The sequence below is a fragment of the Macaca fascicularis genome, chromosome 5 (genome assembly GCF_037993035.2).
Source record: "Macaca fascicularis isolate 582-1 chromosome 5, T2T-MFA8v1.1".
Taxonomy (NCBI): domain Eukaryota; kingdom Metazoa; phylum Chordata; class Mammalia; order Primates; family Cercopithecidae; genus Macaca; species Macaca fascicularis.
In genome coordinates this window covers 105,546,962-105,563,807 of record NC_088379.1, presented here as the reverse complement: position 1 = coordinate 105,563,807, position 16,846 = coordinate 105,546,962, and the positions used below count along the sequence as shown (strand labels likewise).

At 35.3% G+C, this 16,846-nt stretch overlaps 1 protein-coding gene across 3 annotated transcripts in view; it reads left to right on the top strand.

The window, feature by feature from the left end:
- DNAJB14 (DnaJ heat shock protein family (Hsp40) member B14) overlaps nucleotides 1-16,846 on the top strand; it is a 51,241-nt gene that overhangs the window by 25,830 nt on the left and 8,565 nt on the right. For 2 of the 3 annotated variants that reach the window (XM_005555536.4, XM_045392691.2), the window contains 3 exons: nucleotides 12,908-13,093; nucleotides 15,192-15,286; nucleotides 16,098-16,207. In XM_005555536.4, coding sequence (XP_005555593.1) covers nucleotides 12,908-13,093; nucleotides 15,192-15,286; nucleotides 16,098-16,207 — 391 coding nt within the window. Of the gene's footprint in view, nucleotides 1-12,907; nucleotides 13,094-15,191; nucleotides 15,767-16,097; nucleotides 16,208-16,846 lie in introns of all 3 variants that reach the window. The other variant, XR_012434974.1, reaches the window with a different exon arrangement.

The following is a 16,846-nucleotide window of genomic DNA, read 5'->3' as shown; positions in this document are numbered from 1 at the left end:
GGAAATTTCTGATGGAATTGTCAAGTAGAATAAATATTTGTTTAATTTGTGTTATAGCTTGAGCCTAATGTATGCAGTCACAGAGTTACCAGAAAATGTAACTGAAATCTTTAAATAGCTAATTTATTATCATATATTCCCCCAAAAGCTAAAAGTGAGTTTAGATTTATGAGTTCCACAAATTTAATTTAAAGTTTTTTGAGTTTTAAAAACGTTTAAAATATTTTGGCAGTGGATTATTCATATGTTTGTGATCTGCTAAGTGATTTCAGTGTTAATTCTTCATTAATGCTAAGAACATTAAACTATTTCTTCAACTTCTGTTGAAGTCATATTAGCATCTTGGAATAACACTAAATGTATGTAACATATTTCTACAGCCTCTGTAGTGTTTTGAATAGGTTAACAGCATAGATGTCACCTAAGGAAGCCAGCTAGACACTCAGTGGGGTTTTACAAAGCTGGTTATACTTTTGTGTGGTACATTTCAGAGTTTAGTGCTCTGCTTTGCAAAACTAGAGACTTAATACTTACCAACATGCCAGGAGATGATTTATATCAAGAGGAGAGGATCACATTGTTCAATACACAGAGAGATTACCTGTAAATCAGAATGCCAGTTTATTAGTCCCAAAGAGGATCAGAATAGGGAATTGGCTGATGAGCCTATTTTTCACTGAGTGGAAACTACATAGAAAACTCAAATTGTAATCCACAAATGCTTGGCTAGTAACAGTAGTTAATTAGAAAATATTACAGATAGCATCATCACACAGAAATGGCAGGTTTCATTCATTTAGCATACAGGATCTTCTCATTGTCTTCTGTATCATCTTATTTTATTTTTAACCAACCAGTCTGTTTTTGGAATACTAAGCCATATATCTCTGAGCAAAGACAATACTGTTGTCTTTTTTATAAAAGCTAAAGTATGGATTGATTGCTCTGTAATTACTAAAACACTTTTTTCAGAAAATGGAAACTACTTGCTTTTATTTCCTTCAAGAATAGAAAATGAAGAGGTAATTAGTAATTAAATGAAGAGATGTTTCATTTGTGTGTTTTGTAAAGCTTTAAAAATAAAAAAGATTGTTCTCAAGGAGAATGAACTCATACGTTCATGTAGCTATTTTGCCTTTCCAGTTAGGATTATAAGTTTCCCAAGTGGGGAGTATTTTATTTACATGTAAAGTGACTTGCAAAATACATGTAAACATATTTTAAAACACATTTTAATGAAATGAGTCCCTTTCCTTTTTTCTGATGTAGACGTCTTCAAAACATACCCATTCTACATTATCTTCAAAGATTCCCAAGTATTTCAGAGACTATTTGAATAATACCTGTGTCTATTGACATACACATGAATGTAGTAATAGAGCATATATTAGTTGTTTATGTGTTTTCTTGACAAGTAATAGTGGAATGGGAGTTGTTGCTTGTATTAGTTCTGGTAGTTCAATATGAACATCTAGAGTATATCTCTAAGTACAAAGAGTTTAATTCTGCCATTTGGGTTAGTTCTTGTAGAGAAGTACAATGAGAGAATCTGAGATATCTTCTTCCCCAAAGAATTTATAATTCATAAAGGGGAGATAAACCTTACACAGAACTTTTGTGATATAGTAATGCCTCACATTTAAGAAACATCTTACAGTTTTTCATTCCCATTTTTAAATTTAATGCTTATTTAAAAATCTCATGAAATAGTTAAGAGACCAGTGTCATCCTCATTTCAAGAATAAGAAAATTGAGACTCAGATTTACCCAGGATCTCACAGAAGACCAACTATATTTAAATACTAAAACAGACTACAGATGTCCAAAGAAAGGTTAGAAAGATGAAGTCTCATTGTGAGCAAAGTAGTTGGAGAAGCCTTCATAATAGTTAGAATTAAGGTTAAAATTAAGAATTTTCTTAAGAGTTAGCATGATGTCTATGGTTAGAGAAGAGAGGGGATAGCAAAAGCTTGGCAGCAAGAATGAGGTGGGTGATCTAAAATTCCATGAGGACTTCCACTTTCAGGAAGATAGGACAGATATACTTTTCCCTATTTCTCCCAATGAGTACAACTGAAAACCCCAAACATTAATATATAAAATAAAGAAAACAAACAAAGGAAGACTCTGAAAGGTGGAGAGAAAAAAGGTAGACCAACTAGGTAGGGACCTCAGGATTCAAAGAACAACACAGCAGTTAGTTGCTTAGGTTTTTTTGTTTGTTTGTTTGTTTGTTTTTGACGAAGTCTTTCTGTGTCGCCCAGGCTGGAATGCAGTGACACAGTCTTGGCTCACTGCAACCTCTGCCTCTTGGCTTCAAGCAATTCTCTGCCTCAGCTTTCTGAGTAGCTGGGATTACAGGCGCCTGCCACCACACCTGGCTAATTTTTTTTAATTTTTACTAGAGATGGGGTTTTCACCATCTTGGCCAGGCTGGTCTTGAACTCCTGACCTTGTGATGCACCCACCTCAGCCTCCCAAAGTGCTGGGATTACCAGCATGAGTCACCGTGCGTGGCCTACATATTCTTTTTTTACCCCATATATATCCCAGATTAGATGCTGGAGGAGTAGGTAACACAAAAACACCAATAAGTATAGACAGAAAAGCCCCAAGAAAAGCCTGCCTTATCTAGCCAAATGATCAGGAAAGGGATAGCCTAGAAAGACAGAAAAACAGTAGCCACTCTACTGCAAACACCACAGGAAAAACTGTTGCCCCACTCTGACCCACACTAGCAAAGGCTGAGTAGAGAGCCTAGACTACCACCCCCTCTATGCTGTAATGAGATGCTCTAATCTCCGTCCTGGGATGGTAACAGAGAAGGTTAACTAGATAGCTTAGACTTTCATTTATGCTGGGTAGTAAGAAAGGCTTCCCTCACAATGTCAGTGGGGATCATGTGGACTTTCACCTCCACCTAGCAGTGAAAGGGTGCTCATTCTCCCTGCTGGGGTAGTATCAGAGGTAGCCTAATGTACAGTCAGGACTTTAATCACCACCCAGAGGTAACAAAGTCATTTCCTTATGGTGTCAGTGAAGTTAAATGGAGAACAGTAATGAAGCATCTCTTCTCCTCCTAGCCAGCGAGATATAAGTGGAGGTCTGATATTCCCATAAGGGAACTTCTGTATCTATCCAATGGGACCCTTCCCCTTGAGTGTCTTCAGAGGCCAAGGGAAAAAACCTGGACTTCCACTCCCGCTTAGGAACAATGAGATGGTATTCCCCCTTCTCCGCTGAAGTGGAGTCAGAGGAATACAATAAAAACAAAATATATAAATAAGATCCAGACTCTCATAAGATAATACCCCATATTATGAAGTTTCAGTTGAAAATTACTTGTCAGTCTAAGAACCAGGAATATCTCAAAACTATAGAATGTTTATGATCATATAAATGTTTCAATGGGTCATCATATGTTTCAATGAGCAACTACAAATAAGCTTAAAACAAAATAATCTTTGCAAAGCAATAGAAAGTCTGAGCAAAGCTATTAAAGTATAAAGAACAAAATAGAAATTTTACAACTCAAAAATAAAAACTATCAGTAAGTGGAATAAACAGCAGAATGGACAGATAGAGGAAATAATTGGCGAGCTAGAAAATAGAAAAATAGATGTTATCCAATTTGAACATAGAAAATAAGCTCAAATGAAAAAGGACATAGCCTCAGAGACTGGTGGGACTATAGCACAAGATCTAATATTTAGGTGATTAGTGTCCTAGAAGAAAGGGAGAAAGAAGGCAGAGCTGAAAAGGTACTCAGAAAATTAAAGGTTGAAAACTTCCCAAATTTGGCAAAAGATAGAAGCCTATAGATTCCAGCTGAATGAACCCCAAACTGATAAACCCAAAGAAAGCCACACCAAGACACATCATTGTCAAACTTTTGAAAACTAAAGACAAAGGCTTGAAAACAGCAAAAGAGAAATGATGCTTTACCTATAGGGGGAAAAGCAATTTAAGTGACAGCAGATTTCACATCAGAAACCACAGAGGCCAGAAAGAAGTGGCACATATTTCAAGTGCTGAAGGAAAAGGAACTGTCAACCTAGAATCCTATACTCAGCAAAAATATCTTTCAGGAATGAAGGGGAAATCCAGACATTTGTCAGATGAAGGAAAAATGGGAAAATTTGTCATGAGCAAATACAACCTAAGAGAATAGCTAAAGGAAGTTCTTTAAACAAAAGGACACAATAAAAGAAAGAATCTTGAAATATCAAGAGGAAAGAAAGAACACGGTACTCTGGTATTATTTGTGGTGCCCCAAAGTTTGTATGTTGAAACCTAGTCACAAATGTGATGGTATTAGGAGGTGAGGCCTTTGGGAGGTGGGATTCTACCTTGTGAAGACACAGTTAGAAGGAACCATTTGTGAACCAGAAAGCAGGCCCTCACCAAGACACTGAGGCTGCCAGTGTCTTGATCTAAGCCTCAGCCTCTGTAGCTGTGAGAAATAAATTTGGTTATAAACTATCCAATTTATGATATTTTGTTATAGCAATCTGAATGGACTAAGACACATGGTAAGCAAAAATATGGTTAAATACAGTATACTTTTGCTTCTCTTGAGTTTGATATTTGAAGCAAAAATTACAACATTGATAAGGTTTTAGATGTATGTAAAGAAAATATATAAGGCAATTATTTTTTTGTTTGTTTTTTTGAGATGTAATCTCTCTCTGTCACCCAGGCTGGAGTGCAGTGGCACAATCTCTGCTCACTACAACCTCCGTCTCCCGGGTTCAAGCGATTTTCCTGCCTCAGCCTCCTGAGTAGCTGGGATTACAGGCTTGCGCCACCACACCCAGCTAATTTTTTTTTTATATTTTTAGTAGAGACGGGGTTTCACCATGTTGACCAGGATGGTCTCAATCTCTCAATCACGTGATCCACCCGTCTCAGCCTCCCAAAGTACTGGGATTACAGGCATGAGCCACCGCGCCTGGCTGGCAATTATGTTTTAAATAGGGGAAGATAAAGGGAAGTAAAGGGAGGTAAGGATTCTGTACTTAATTCAAACTAACAAAATGATGACACCAGAGGATTATAAATTATGTATATATTATGTATATATAATACATATAAATTATGTATATATAATGTATATATAATGCCTAGAGCAACCACTAAAAAGTTATACAAAGATATATACTCAGAACAGACTATAGATAAGTCAAAATGGAATTCTAAAAAATGTTCAAGTAACTAACTCACAGGATGTCAGGAAAAAGAAAACAGGAATGAAAGGACAGAAAATAAAAAATAAAATAGCAGGCTTAAACCCTAACTTATCAGTAATTACATTACATGTAAGTGACCTGTCTATGCCAATTAAAAGTCTTTTGGTATAATACGTTTTAAAAGCATGATTTCACTAGGTGAAGTGGCTCACGCCTATATATTCCTAGCACTTTGGGAGGCGAAGGTGGGAGGATCAGTTGAGCCCATGAGTTCAAGATCAACCTAGCCAACAGTGAGACCCCCATCTCTACAAAAAATTAAAAAATCAGCTGGATGTGGTAGCACGTGTCTGTTATCCCAGCTACTTAGGAGGCTGAGGCAGGAGAATCACTTGAGCCTGGGGGGTTGGGGCTGCAGTGACCTGTGATTGTGCCACTGCACTCCAGCTGGGGTAACAGAGCGAGACCTTGTTTTAAAAACAAAACATGATTTTGCTGTATGTTGTCTACAAGAAAATTATTTGATAACACTATGTCCAGAATAAAAATAAGATTGAAAAACTATATCATGCAAATATTAGTCAAAAGAAAACAGGAGTTGCTATATTAATATTAGAGCAAGTAGGCTTTAGAGTAAAAAAATTACCAGAGTAGTACATTATGAACATGTACATGATAAAAGGGTCAGTCCTTTAAGACATAAATGTATATGCACTGAAAGACAGCTGCAAAATATGTAAAGCAAAAACTAATAGAACTGGAGGAAGAAATAGACAAAGTCACAGTTATAGTTGGAGACTCTGATACCTCTTTCTCATAACTGATAGAACAATTAAACAGAAAATCAACAAGAATATAGAAGAACTAAACACCACCATCACCCAACAAGATCTAATCAACATTTATACATGCCGCTCAACAACAGCGGACTGCAAATTCTTTTCAAGTGCCCACAGAACACACAGGAAGATAGACCATATCCTGAGTCATAAGATAAACCTCCACTAATTTAAAATATTGAAATCATACAAGTATGTTCACCAACCACAATGGAATCAAAGTGGAAATCAGTAACACAAAGGTAATAGGAAAACGTCCAATCCTTGGAAACTGAACACATACTTCTAAAGTATCCACGGGTCAAACAGGAAATATCAAAACAAATTTTAAAAAATATATTGAACTAACTTGGCCGGGCACAGTGGCTCACGCCTGTAATCCCAGCACTTTGGGAGGCTGAGGCGGGTGGATCACAAGGTCAGGAGATCGAGACCATTCTGGCTAACACGGTGAAGCCCTGTCTCTACCAAAAATACAAAAAGCCGGGTGTGGTGGCGGGCACCTGTGGTCCCAGCTACTCGGGAGGCTGAAGCAGGAGAATGGCATGAACCCGGGAGGCAGAGCTCACAGTGAGCCGAGATTGCGCTACTGCACTCCAACCTGGGCAACAGAGCAAGACTCCATCTCAAAAAATATATATATATATGTGTGTGTATATATATATGTGTGTGTGTGTGTGTATGTGTGTGTGTGTGTATATATATATATATATATAACTAAAAATGAAAATACAACAATCAAAATTTGAGAAGACCAGCTGAAGGAATGCTGAGAGGAAACTTGTAACATGAAATGCATATGTTAGAAAAGAGGAACAGTCTCAAATCAGTTATCTGTGCTTCTACCTTACAAATCTAGAAAAAGAATAGCAAAATAAACTCAAAGCAAGCAAAAGAAGGAAATTATAAGAGTAGAAATCAGAATTGAAAAGAGTAGCAATAGTGAATATCAATGAAACAGAGCTGGTTCTCTGAAAAAAATCAATAAAATTGAAAGACTGACCAAAAAAAGAGAGAAGACAGAAATAACCATTGTCAGAAATGGTGTCAGAGACAAGGATATCACTGCAGACATCAAAAGGATAATAAGAATACTATGAACAATTCCATACACGCAAGTTTACAACTTAGATAAGATGGTTCAATTAGTTGAAAAATACAAATGATCACAACTCAGTCTGATATAGGTAATGTGAATAGCCCTATAGAAATTGCTGTGGTTTGGGTATATTGAAATTTGATCCCCAGTGTGGCAGTGTTGGGAGGTGTAGCCTAGTGGGAAGTGTTTTTGTTATGGGGGCAGATCCCTCATGAATGTCTTGGTGCTGTTCTCACAGTAGTAAGTTCTTGCTCTTTTGAGGCTAGATTAGTTCTCGCAGGAATTGATTATTTCCTGAGTGAGTGGGTTGTTATAAAGCCAGGACACCCCTCAGGGTTTCCCCTCTTTGCACCTGTCTGCTTCCACTTTGATTTTCTTCACCATGTGATGTAGCACAAAAGCCCTCACCAGAAGCCAAGGCCATGCCCACAAACTTCTCAGCCTATAGAACCGTAAGCTAGTCTCAGGTATTCTTCTATAGCAACACAAAATGGACTAAGAACTGTTCAGTGAATTAAAGTTGTAATTACAAAATTCCCAAAAAAGAAATATCCAGACTCAGATTCCCGCCCCCCCCCTTTTTTTTTTCTTGAGACGGAGTCTTGCTCTGTCGCCCAGGCTGGAGTGCTGTGGCGCGATCTTGGCTCACTGCAAGCTCTGGTTCCCAGGTTCACACCATTCTCCTGCCTCAGCCTCCCAAGAAGCTGGGACTACAGGTGCCCACCACCACACCCCGCTAATTTTTTGTATTTTTTAGTAGAGACGGGGTTTCACCATGTTAGCCAGGATGGTCTCGATCTCCTGACCTCATGATCCACCCGCCTCGGCCTCCCAGAGTGCTGGGATTACAAGCGTGAGCCACCGTGCCCGGCCTTCAGATCCTCTTATTGAAGAAGTCTATCAAACTTTTTAAGGAAGAATTAAAACTAATTCTACAGAATCTCTTCCAGAAAATAGAAGAGGAAGAGACATTTTCCAGTTAATGTTAAGAAATGTTTTACCTTGCTTATATCAAAACCAAAGACATTACAAAAAAACAAAAACAAAACAAAACAAAAAAAACCTACAGACCAGTATACTTTGTGGAATAAACCCAAACATCCTTAACAAAATACCAGAATTTTGCAGTATATAAAAAGAATAATATACCCCAAACAATAGAAGTTTATTTGAAGGTAGCAAACTCAATTCACTATTTGAAGATCAATAAGTGTAATCCACCACATTAATAGACTAAAGGAAAAAAAATCCCACGATTATATTAATCAGTGGAATAAAAGCATTTGATACATTTCACCACCCATTCATGATAAAAACTGTCAGAAAAAATAGCAATACAAGGGAACTGCCTCAACTTGATGAAGAGCAACTACAGAACTCCTGTAAGCTAACATTAAATGGTGAAAGACTGAATGCTTTTCCCTTATGATCAAGAATAAAGCAAGAATGTCTCTTTACCACTCTTATTCGACAAAGTGCAGGAAGTAGTAACCACTGTGTTAAAGAGAGAAAAAGGAAATAAAAGGCATACAGGTTGGAAAAGAAGAGCTAAAACTACTTATATGCAAATGACATGATTATCTATGTAGAAATCCAAGGAATCTACAGAAAAAAACTATAACTACAAAGTGAATCCCGTAAGATTGCAGGACACAATATAAATATATAAAAAATTAATTGCATTTCTATTTACTGGCAATGAACATTTAGACACTAAAATTAATAATACATTAGCATTTACAACCATACATACAAGAAAATACTAGATGTAAATTTAATAAAACTTGTATCAAATTTATATACTGAAAGCTATACAATATTTATTAAAGAAATCAGAAAATAGCTAAATAAATGGACTGAAATACCACGTTCATGATGGGAAGATTCAACATAGTAAAGATGTCAAGTCAGCTGGGCGCGGTGGCTCACACCTGTAATCCCAGCACTTTGGGAGGCCGAGGTGGGCACCTGAGATTGGGAGTTCTAGACCAGCCTGACCAACACGGAGATACCCTGTCTCTACTAAAAGTACAGAATTAGCCAGGTGTGGTGGCACATGCCTGTAAGTCCAGGAGGCTGAGGTAGGAGAATCACTTGAACCTGGGAGGCAGAGGTTGCAGTGAGCCAAGATCGTGCATTGTACTCCAGCCTGGGCAACAAAAGCAAAACTCTGTCTCAAAAAAAAAAAAAAAAAAGATGTCAAGTCATCACAAATTGATATACAGGTTTAACACAATTCCTGTCAAAATCCTAGCAGGATTTGTTTTGTAGATAGAAACAAGTTTTATTCTAAAATTCATATGAGGGGAAGAAAGAACCTGAATATTTAAAAACATTTATTTTTATTAAAAGAATGTAGTTGGAGTAATCAGTGTTCCTGATTTCAGGATTTACTATATCAATAGTAAACAAAACTGTGTGGTATTGGCAGAGAAATATACACATAGATCAGTAGAACAAGATAGGAAACCCAGAAACAGACTGATACTAATATAGCCAACTGGTTTTTGACAAAGATGCAAAAGCAATTCGATGGAGGAAAGACAGCCTTTTCAACAGTTGGTTTTGAGGCAACTGGACACCCATAGGCCAAAAAATTAACCCCGACAAAAAGTATCATCCCTTATACACAAAATGAACTCAAAATAGATCATGAATGTAAATATAAAACATAACACTTAATCAACAATCATGGGAGTAAATCTTTAGGATCTAGGGCGAGGCAATGATTTTTTAAGACTTAACCCCAAAAGCACAGTACATAAAAGGAAAAGTTGTTAAGTTGTACTTTAAGATTTTTAAAGTTTGCTCTGCCCTATTACAAGGATGAAAAGAAGCTCCAGGATGGGAAAAAAGATTTGCCAGGCACATATTTGACAAAGGACAGGTATCTTGAATATATTAAACATAAAGAACTCCCAACACTCAAAAGTAAAATAACAGACAATCCCATTAGAATGGTCAAGAAAATGAAGAGATATCCCATTGAAGATGATATACAGAGGGCAGATAAGCACAGTGAAAGATTTTCACTGTCATTCATTAGTCATTAGAGAAATGCAAAGTAAAACCAAAATGGGATATCACTACACATTTATCAGAATGGCTTGACTGAAAAATAATGACAATACCAAATGCTGGTATGGATGCAGAGAATGGATCACTCATTGTTGATGGGATACGTAATGACACAGCCATTCTGCACAATAGTTGGGCAGTTTCTCAAAAATATATGCAGCTACTATACAACCCAACAATGCACTCCTGGGGATTTATTCCAGAGAAATGAAGATTTATGTTTACACATAATCCTGTACATGAATGTATATAGCAATTTTATTTGTAATAGCCAAAAACTAGAGAAAAACTAGATGTTATTCAGTGGTAAATGGTTAAACAAACAGTGGTACATCCTTAACCATGGACTACTACTCACTGATAAAAAGAAATGAACTGTTGGCAAATATGACAACCTGGATCTCCAGAGTGTTATGATTTACAAAGCCAATCCCAAAAGGTTTCAATCAATTTATATATCATATAATATAATCCCATTTATGTACTGTGTTATTTCATTAATACAATATTCTTGAAATGACAAAACTGTCAAAATGGAGAATAGATGAATGGTTGTCAGGGGTTGGGAAGGGAAGGAGGAGGAGTTGGATGTGGTTATGAAAGATCAGCATGAGGGTGGTATTAGAAATGTTCTCTATCCTGACTATATCAGTATCAATATCCTGTTTGTGATATTGTAAGATAATTTTGCAAAATATTACTATTGGGAAAAATTAGGCAAAAGGCATAGCGGATCTGTGTATTAAAAGTTTAAAGAAAAATAAATGAAGTGGAAGGTACCTTTTGGTCAGATAAGTGAAAATGAGGTAGAAATGCATTTTGTAAAACTTCTGAATACCAAAATAAATTTTGGATATAATTATTTAGATAATAAGGAACTGCAAAAAATCTTGATTATATGGGTATAATATCACAAAGTAAATGAATAGAAAATTAATCTGGCCACAATATATAAATTGTCTTATGTGTACAATTTTAGATTATGACAGTATTTCTCAAATACCATCTAAATATCTTAATGTTTAGAAATTACTTTTTCTAAAAAAGGAAGCCTTAAAATAGAATTGAGTTGCCTATATATTAATAGTTTTAAAGTATTAAAACTATTAAAGTAGCATTGTTACATAACATGGGATAGCCCTTTTAGTTTATAGATGTTAAATCCTAAAATTGATATTGTTACTAAAACTACAATTTTAGGAGACTGATAGATAATGCTTCTTTTTTTAGGTATGAGTTAATACCTTGGTGTTGTTTGTAAGTACATTGTTTCTATCTTTGACTGTGCTTTCCCTTTGAAATAATTCATAAAATGATGGCTACATTTCTGAGTCACAGATTCTTTGAGAATCTGAAGAAAGTATCTCCTCAAATAGATGGACCATCCACCTAATTTTTCATACAGCAGGGTACACATACCACCTGAAAGCAATCTCTGAATCCCAGTTTTAAGAAGCTCGATTAGAAGAAAATATCCAGAATATTGTATACAATTAATTTCAGGATAATGTGAAATCATCCAAAAACAACTACCTAATAAGCATCTGTTTGCTTGTACAGTATCTATGGCAGCCACCACATGGGATCCAAAACTATTTTTAAAATATTGCAAAATATTGTATTGCAAGAGGCTTACAATCTAGTTTAAGAAGCAAGATGTATTTATGAAGTGATTATTAAAAATGTCAGAATAATAAGAATAGGGTAGTTCCTAGTTTTAGATTCAAAGCATTACAACTTGTAAATTGGTAAATTTGTAAACTTTAACAATTTTCTGGATTAGTTTCAGGTAGTCTTTTTTTTCAGCATGACATTAGTTTTTGTGTGAGGCAGCCTTTTATAATATAAAAACTTTGCTTGCCAACTTTTACTCATTTCTTTTTCAGGGACTGGAAATGCTTATGCTGTTTTAAGTAAATTCTGGTAACCAGTGTACCATTACCTCTTGGATTTGGGACTGTGAGATGGGAAATAGAATTATTTTTTATAAATAAATGTTATGAAGGTAGCAAAGTGAAACAGAAAAACCGAGGACTGTCTGTATTTATTTAAAAACTAATTCAGACTTTATGCTGGACCTTGAGGATACGGCCATGAAAACATAAACACAGTCCCTGTCTTAATAGAGTTTACTGTTTTAGGGGATAAGTTGTGCGGGATGATAGAATGAAAGAATAGCTCATGCAGGCTCCACGGTGCAAAAAACGATTTTTGGTATAGGCTGCATAAAGAGAGTGTACTTATTGTGCTAAGAAGAATTTGAGTTCTTGAATTTCAGGGCCCTCATTTGTAAGGTGGGGATAATAATGGACAATGTAATAAGGTATTGGGTGCAGAGCCTGGCAGTTCTTAGGTACTCAATAAATGGTAGCTACTGCTATTGTTATTTGTTTAAACCACTTGAAAAATGGCTTAAGAGGCAGGATTTTAGGAGATGGAGCACAATATTAAAAAAGGAAGATGGATATTCCTTTGTTTTCAAGGCAGTAGAGACACTTGTCTGGTATAAAAAGTTGTATTGAGAGATAATATGTGTAATTGTACACAATGTATAGCTTTAAAAGAACATATTTTTAACAATTTTCTGAATTAGTTTCAGGTAGTCTTTTTTTTTTTTTTCAGCACGACATTAGTTTTTATGTGGGGTAGACTTTTATAATATAAAAACTTTGCTTACCAACTTTTACCCATTACTTTTTCAGAGATTGGAAATGCTTATGCTGTTTTAAGTAATCCAGAAAAGCGAAAACAGTATGACCTCACGGGCAATGAAGAACAAGCATGTAACCACCAAAACAATGGCAGATTTAATTTCCATAGAGGTTGTGAAGCTGATATAACTCCAGAAGACTTGTTTAATATATTTTTTGGGGGTGGATTTCCTTCAGGTATTTTAATGTAATTATAGATACTATATTTTATGAAGCTACAGAGTCTTACCTCCAGTTACATTATTTAGAGATGTATCTATCTTTTCTCCTACATTTCTTGTAGTGTTATGATCCTGTGATGGTTTTTCATGAAAGCAAGAGAAAAATGTTAGGGTGATTACTTTTATAATAGCCTGCCTTTTTCCTAGAACATATTTTAATTAAAAAAAAAATGAAGAGTACAGATATTCTGTATTTTATATAAAGCTGAAAGGGAATGTAAGCATGAAATGTAATGTCTGTGTCTTAGGTAAGTACTATTACAATTATGAATGGTTTTCTTTACTTAAACCCAGATGACTATTTGACATTGCTTCTCTAGAAATCTTTGTACGTCTTTTATCAATAATATTATAGTTGACTAATTTGGATTTATGTAGAGGTACTCATCTCTATTTCCATTTAAACAGTAGAAAGTCTGATTCATAGGTTATACTCAAAGTAAGTGGATTTTTAAGGTTACATTAAAATAGAAATAGCTAACTTTAACTAGACTATCAAAGTGAAATACTGTAGTGATACCACTAAATAGATAGATTTTATACTACCAACATAAATAGTATTAAACGCCACTTACATTTACAGTAAGTGGTCACTTAACATAAGGTTTTTGGAAACTGTGACTGTAAGTGAAACAATGTTCTGTATAACAACTAATTTTACCACAGGCTAATTGATATAAACGAGAGTTAAATTGCTAAGGCATATAGTACATCATGTTTACTTGAAGCTGCAGTTTCCAAGGACCTCTGGATGACATTAAGTGAGGACTTACTGTACTGTGAGTTGTTAGTGTGGAAATCTATTTTCCTTGAATGTAGCTCCTCTAAGGTACTTAAAATTATAGCTTTAGTCTTGTTTACAAAATTTACTTCAGGCGCTGAAGTAAATCTCATTCAACATTAGGAGAATCTTCATGAATGTAGCAATGTAATTGGACCTGGTGGCCCTCTCTGAATATTATTGAGAAAGGTTGTGGTCATTTCTTTTTATTTTTTAATAGAAACAGGGTCTTGCTCTGTTGCCCAGGCTGGAATACACTGGGATGATCATAGCTCAGTGCAGCCTCAAAATCCTAGGTTCCACCAATCCTCCCACCTCAGCCTCCCAAGTTGCTGGTACTACAGGCATGTACCACCATGTCTGGCTAAGTTTTTTAAAACTTTTGTAGAGACAGGGTCTTGCTGTTTTGTCTAGGCTAGTCTTGAACTCCTGGCCTCAAGTGATCCTCCCACCTTAGCCTCCCAAATCCTGTGCTGAGATTACAGAGGGGAGCCACCATGCTCGGCAAGGTTGTGGTCATTGATAGGACATTTTGCAAAGCATCCTTGAAGGAAAGAGGATATATAAATGCAAATTAATGACTGAAAATATAACCTGTGTTTTGACATGTTAGAATATATAATTACAGAAAAATTATTAAAACTAGTAATTTAGACTGGAAATATACTAGAAACAATCAGAAATCTTTCAGGCAATAGTAAATTTTCTTCTGATATTTGATTTGCAGTTATTTTGCTAGTTTTAACATAGTTTGTCAATGGTAGCCATTTCTGATTGCTCATCTTATATGAAAACAACTTGAATGTTTATCAGCAAGAGAATGTTGGAATAAATTGTGGTCCATCAATACCAAGATATATTATAGAGCTATTTTTAAACAATGAATTTGAATACTATCTTTTGATTTCTAGAGATGTTTATGATTCATTGATAAATGCAAAAAGCAAAGTTTCAAAGTAATAATACAACATTTATAAAAACAACTAGTCATAAACAAAAGAGGTTTATAAAAACCTCTATGTGTGTGGAGAAACTCTTAGTCAAGTTTTCATAAAGAAGGAACTTCTACCTGTAAAGGAAGCAGATTGGGAAGAATCATTCCTATTTCTATCCACCCTTCACTCACAAGAGGAGAGGGCAATAAGTATTTACTACTGAAAATAAACATGCATTTTTTACTAATTTTTAATAATTAAAGAAAAATGTAAAAGAAAATATACTTTTTCTGATCATAATTGCTCTCCCTAATTTAACTCTGCTTTTAATCTTTTAGGTAGTGTACATTCTTTTTCAAATGGAAGAGCTGGTTATAGCCAACAACATCAGCATCGACATAGTGGACATGAAAGAGAAGAGGAAAGAGGAGATGTACGTTTATGACTAGAAATCACAAAATGGCAAATTTCAGCTCAGGAAAAGCAATTAGAGTTGTCTGGAAAGAGGGCAAGTTGTTGTAGGAAATATTGAGTTTTTCTCTTACTAGAGGTGTTTGGTAGAGACTAGAAAATCCTTAGGGATATTGTAGGAATAGGAGGAGAGGTCAGCCCTGGGTGGTTGGATAGTATGACCCCTTTAGATTTGTTATTCTGTGGTTCTAATGAAGGTACACCTGCATTGTGCATGTTGTGAAGGCAACTTGTTATTGTTGGTCCTGAAGAATTTAGAATACTGAAAAACTTGAATTGGAGGTAACTTTCCTTGTTCTAATGCAGTTATACCTAATTGCCTATAGCAGTTTAATTACATGAAGTGGAAAGGTAAATGGAAAGAGCACTAGACTAGAAATTAAAAGGCCTGGCCCCCAGCTTTGCCACTCATCAGCTCCCATCTTCTACCCTCAAATCCAAGGTAAAACATGGTTTTACAGCCTGCAGCATATTGATAGAGTCTCTGTGTGTGTCGGGGGAGGGAGTCGGGAAAGAGAGAGAGAAAGAAATGAGGACTTCCTCATCTATAAAATGAAATCACATTTTATCAGTGTTTTAAAAATCAGAATCTCCTGGTGATGTGCCTGGGCAGTTATATTTAAGAATCACCCCATTGGTATTGTTAGCAGATTTGAAAGCACTGAACTACATGATCTCAAATGCTCTTTCTGCCTCAAAATGTATGACAACTGTCGGATTATTAACAACTACAGTTATATTACAATTTGTTATTCTTTGATGATTTTTTATAGGGAGGTTTTTCTGTGTTTATCCAGCTGATGCCCATAATTGTATTGATCCTCGTGTCATTATTAAGCCAGTTGATGGTCTCTAATCCTCCTTACTCCTTATATCCCAGATCGTAAGTAGCTAAGTGAAGTTTTACAAAAATGAATTGTTGCTATTTCTGACCTAGCTTCCTTTAAAGAGCTTGTGCTCGTGTAAACTTTGAAGTGCCAAATCTATTACTGCAAGTGTACCAGATTTTAAATTTCTATCTAATTTTTAAATTAGTTACTTTAAGTAATAAATTTGTCTTATGTTGTTAATTTTACATTTCTATTCTCCTACTGTGGATAAGGACAGAAATGCTATATTTGAACTTGATAACAATTTAATGTGGTAGGTAATGTGTTGCCATTAAAGGCAAAAAAATACTCTAAAGGACAAAACTACTTTAAAGACAAAAAGAGCAATGATTGATCTTACATAGTTTTATATCATTAAGGGGAAAATGACTTTACTCTTCATTTTGCAAAATATTGATTAAATAAAAGCAAATATTACTTTTTTATGGTGTATTTTTTTCACCATATACTTTATATATAAGAGGTCAGGACATAAAGGAAATTTAATACAGCATCCATTCTAGACAACTTTAAAACAGTGAACATAAAGGAAACTATAACATCATATTGGCTGTTAATAGCAGCATGAACAAATAAAAAGCAGATAAAGAAAAAATAATAAAAATCATATTGGCAGTGATTTTACAGTATTA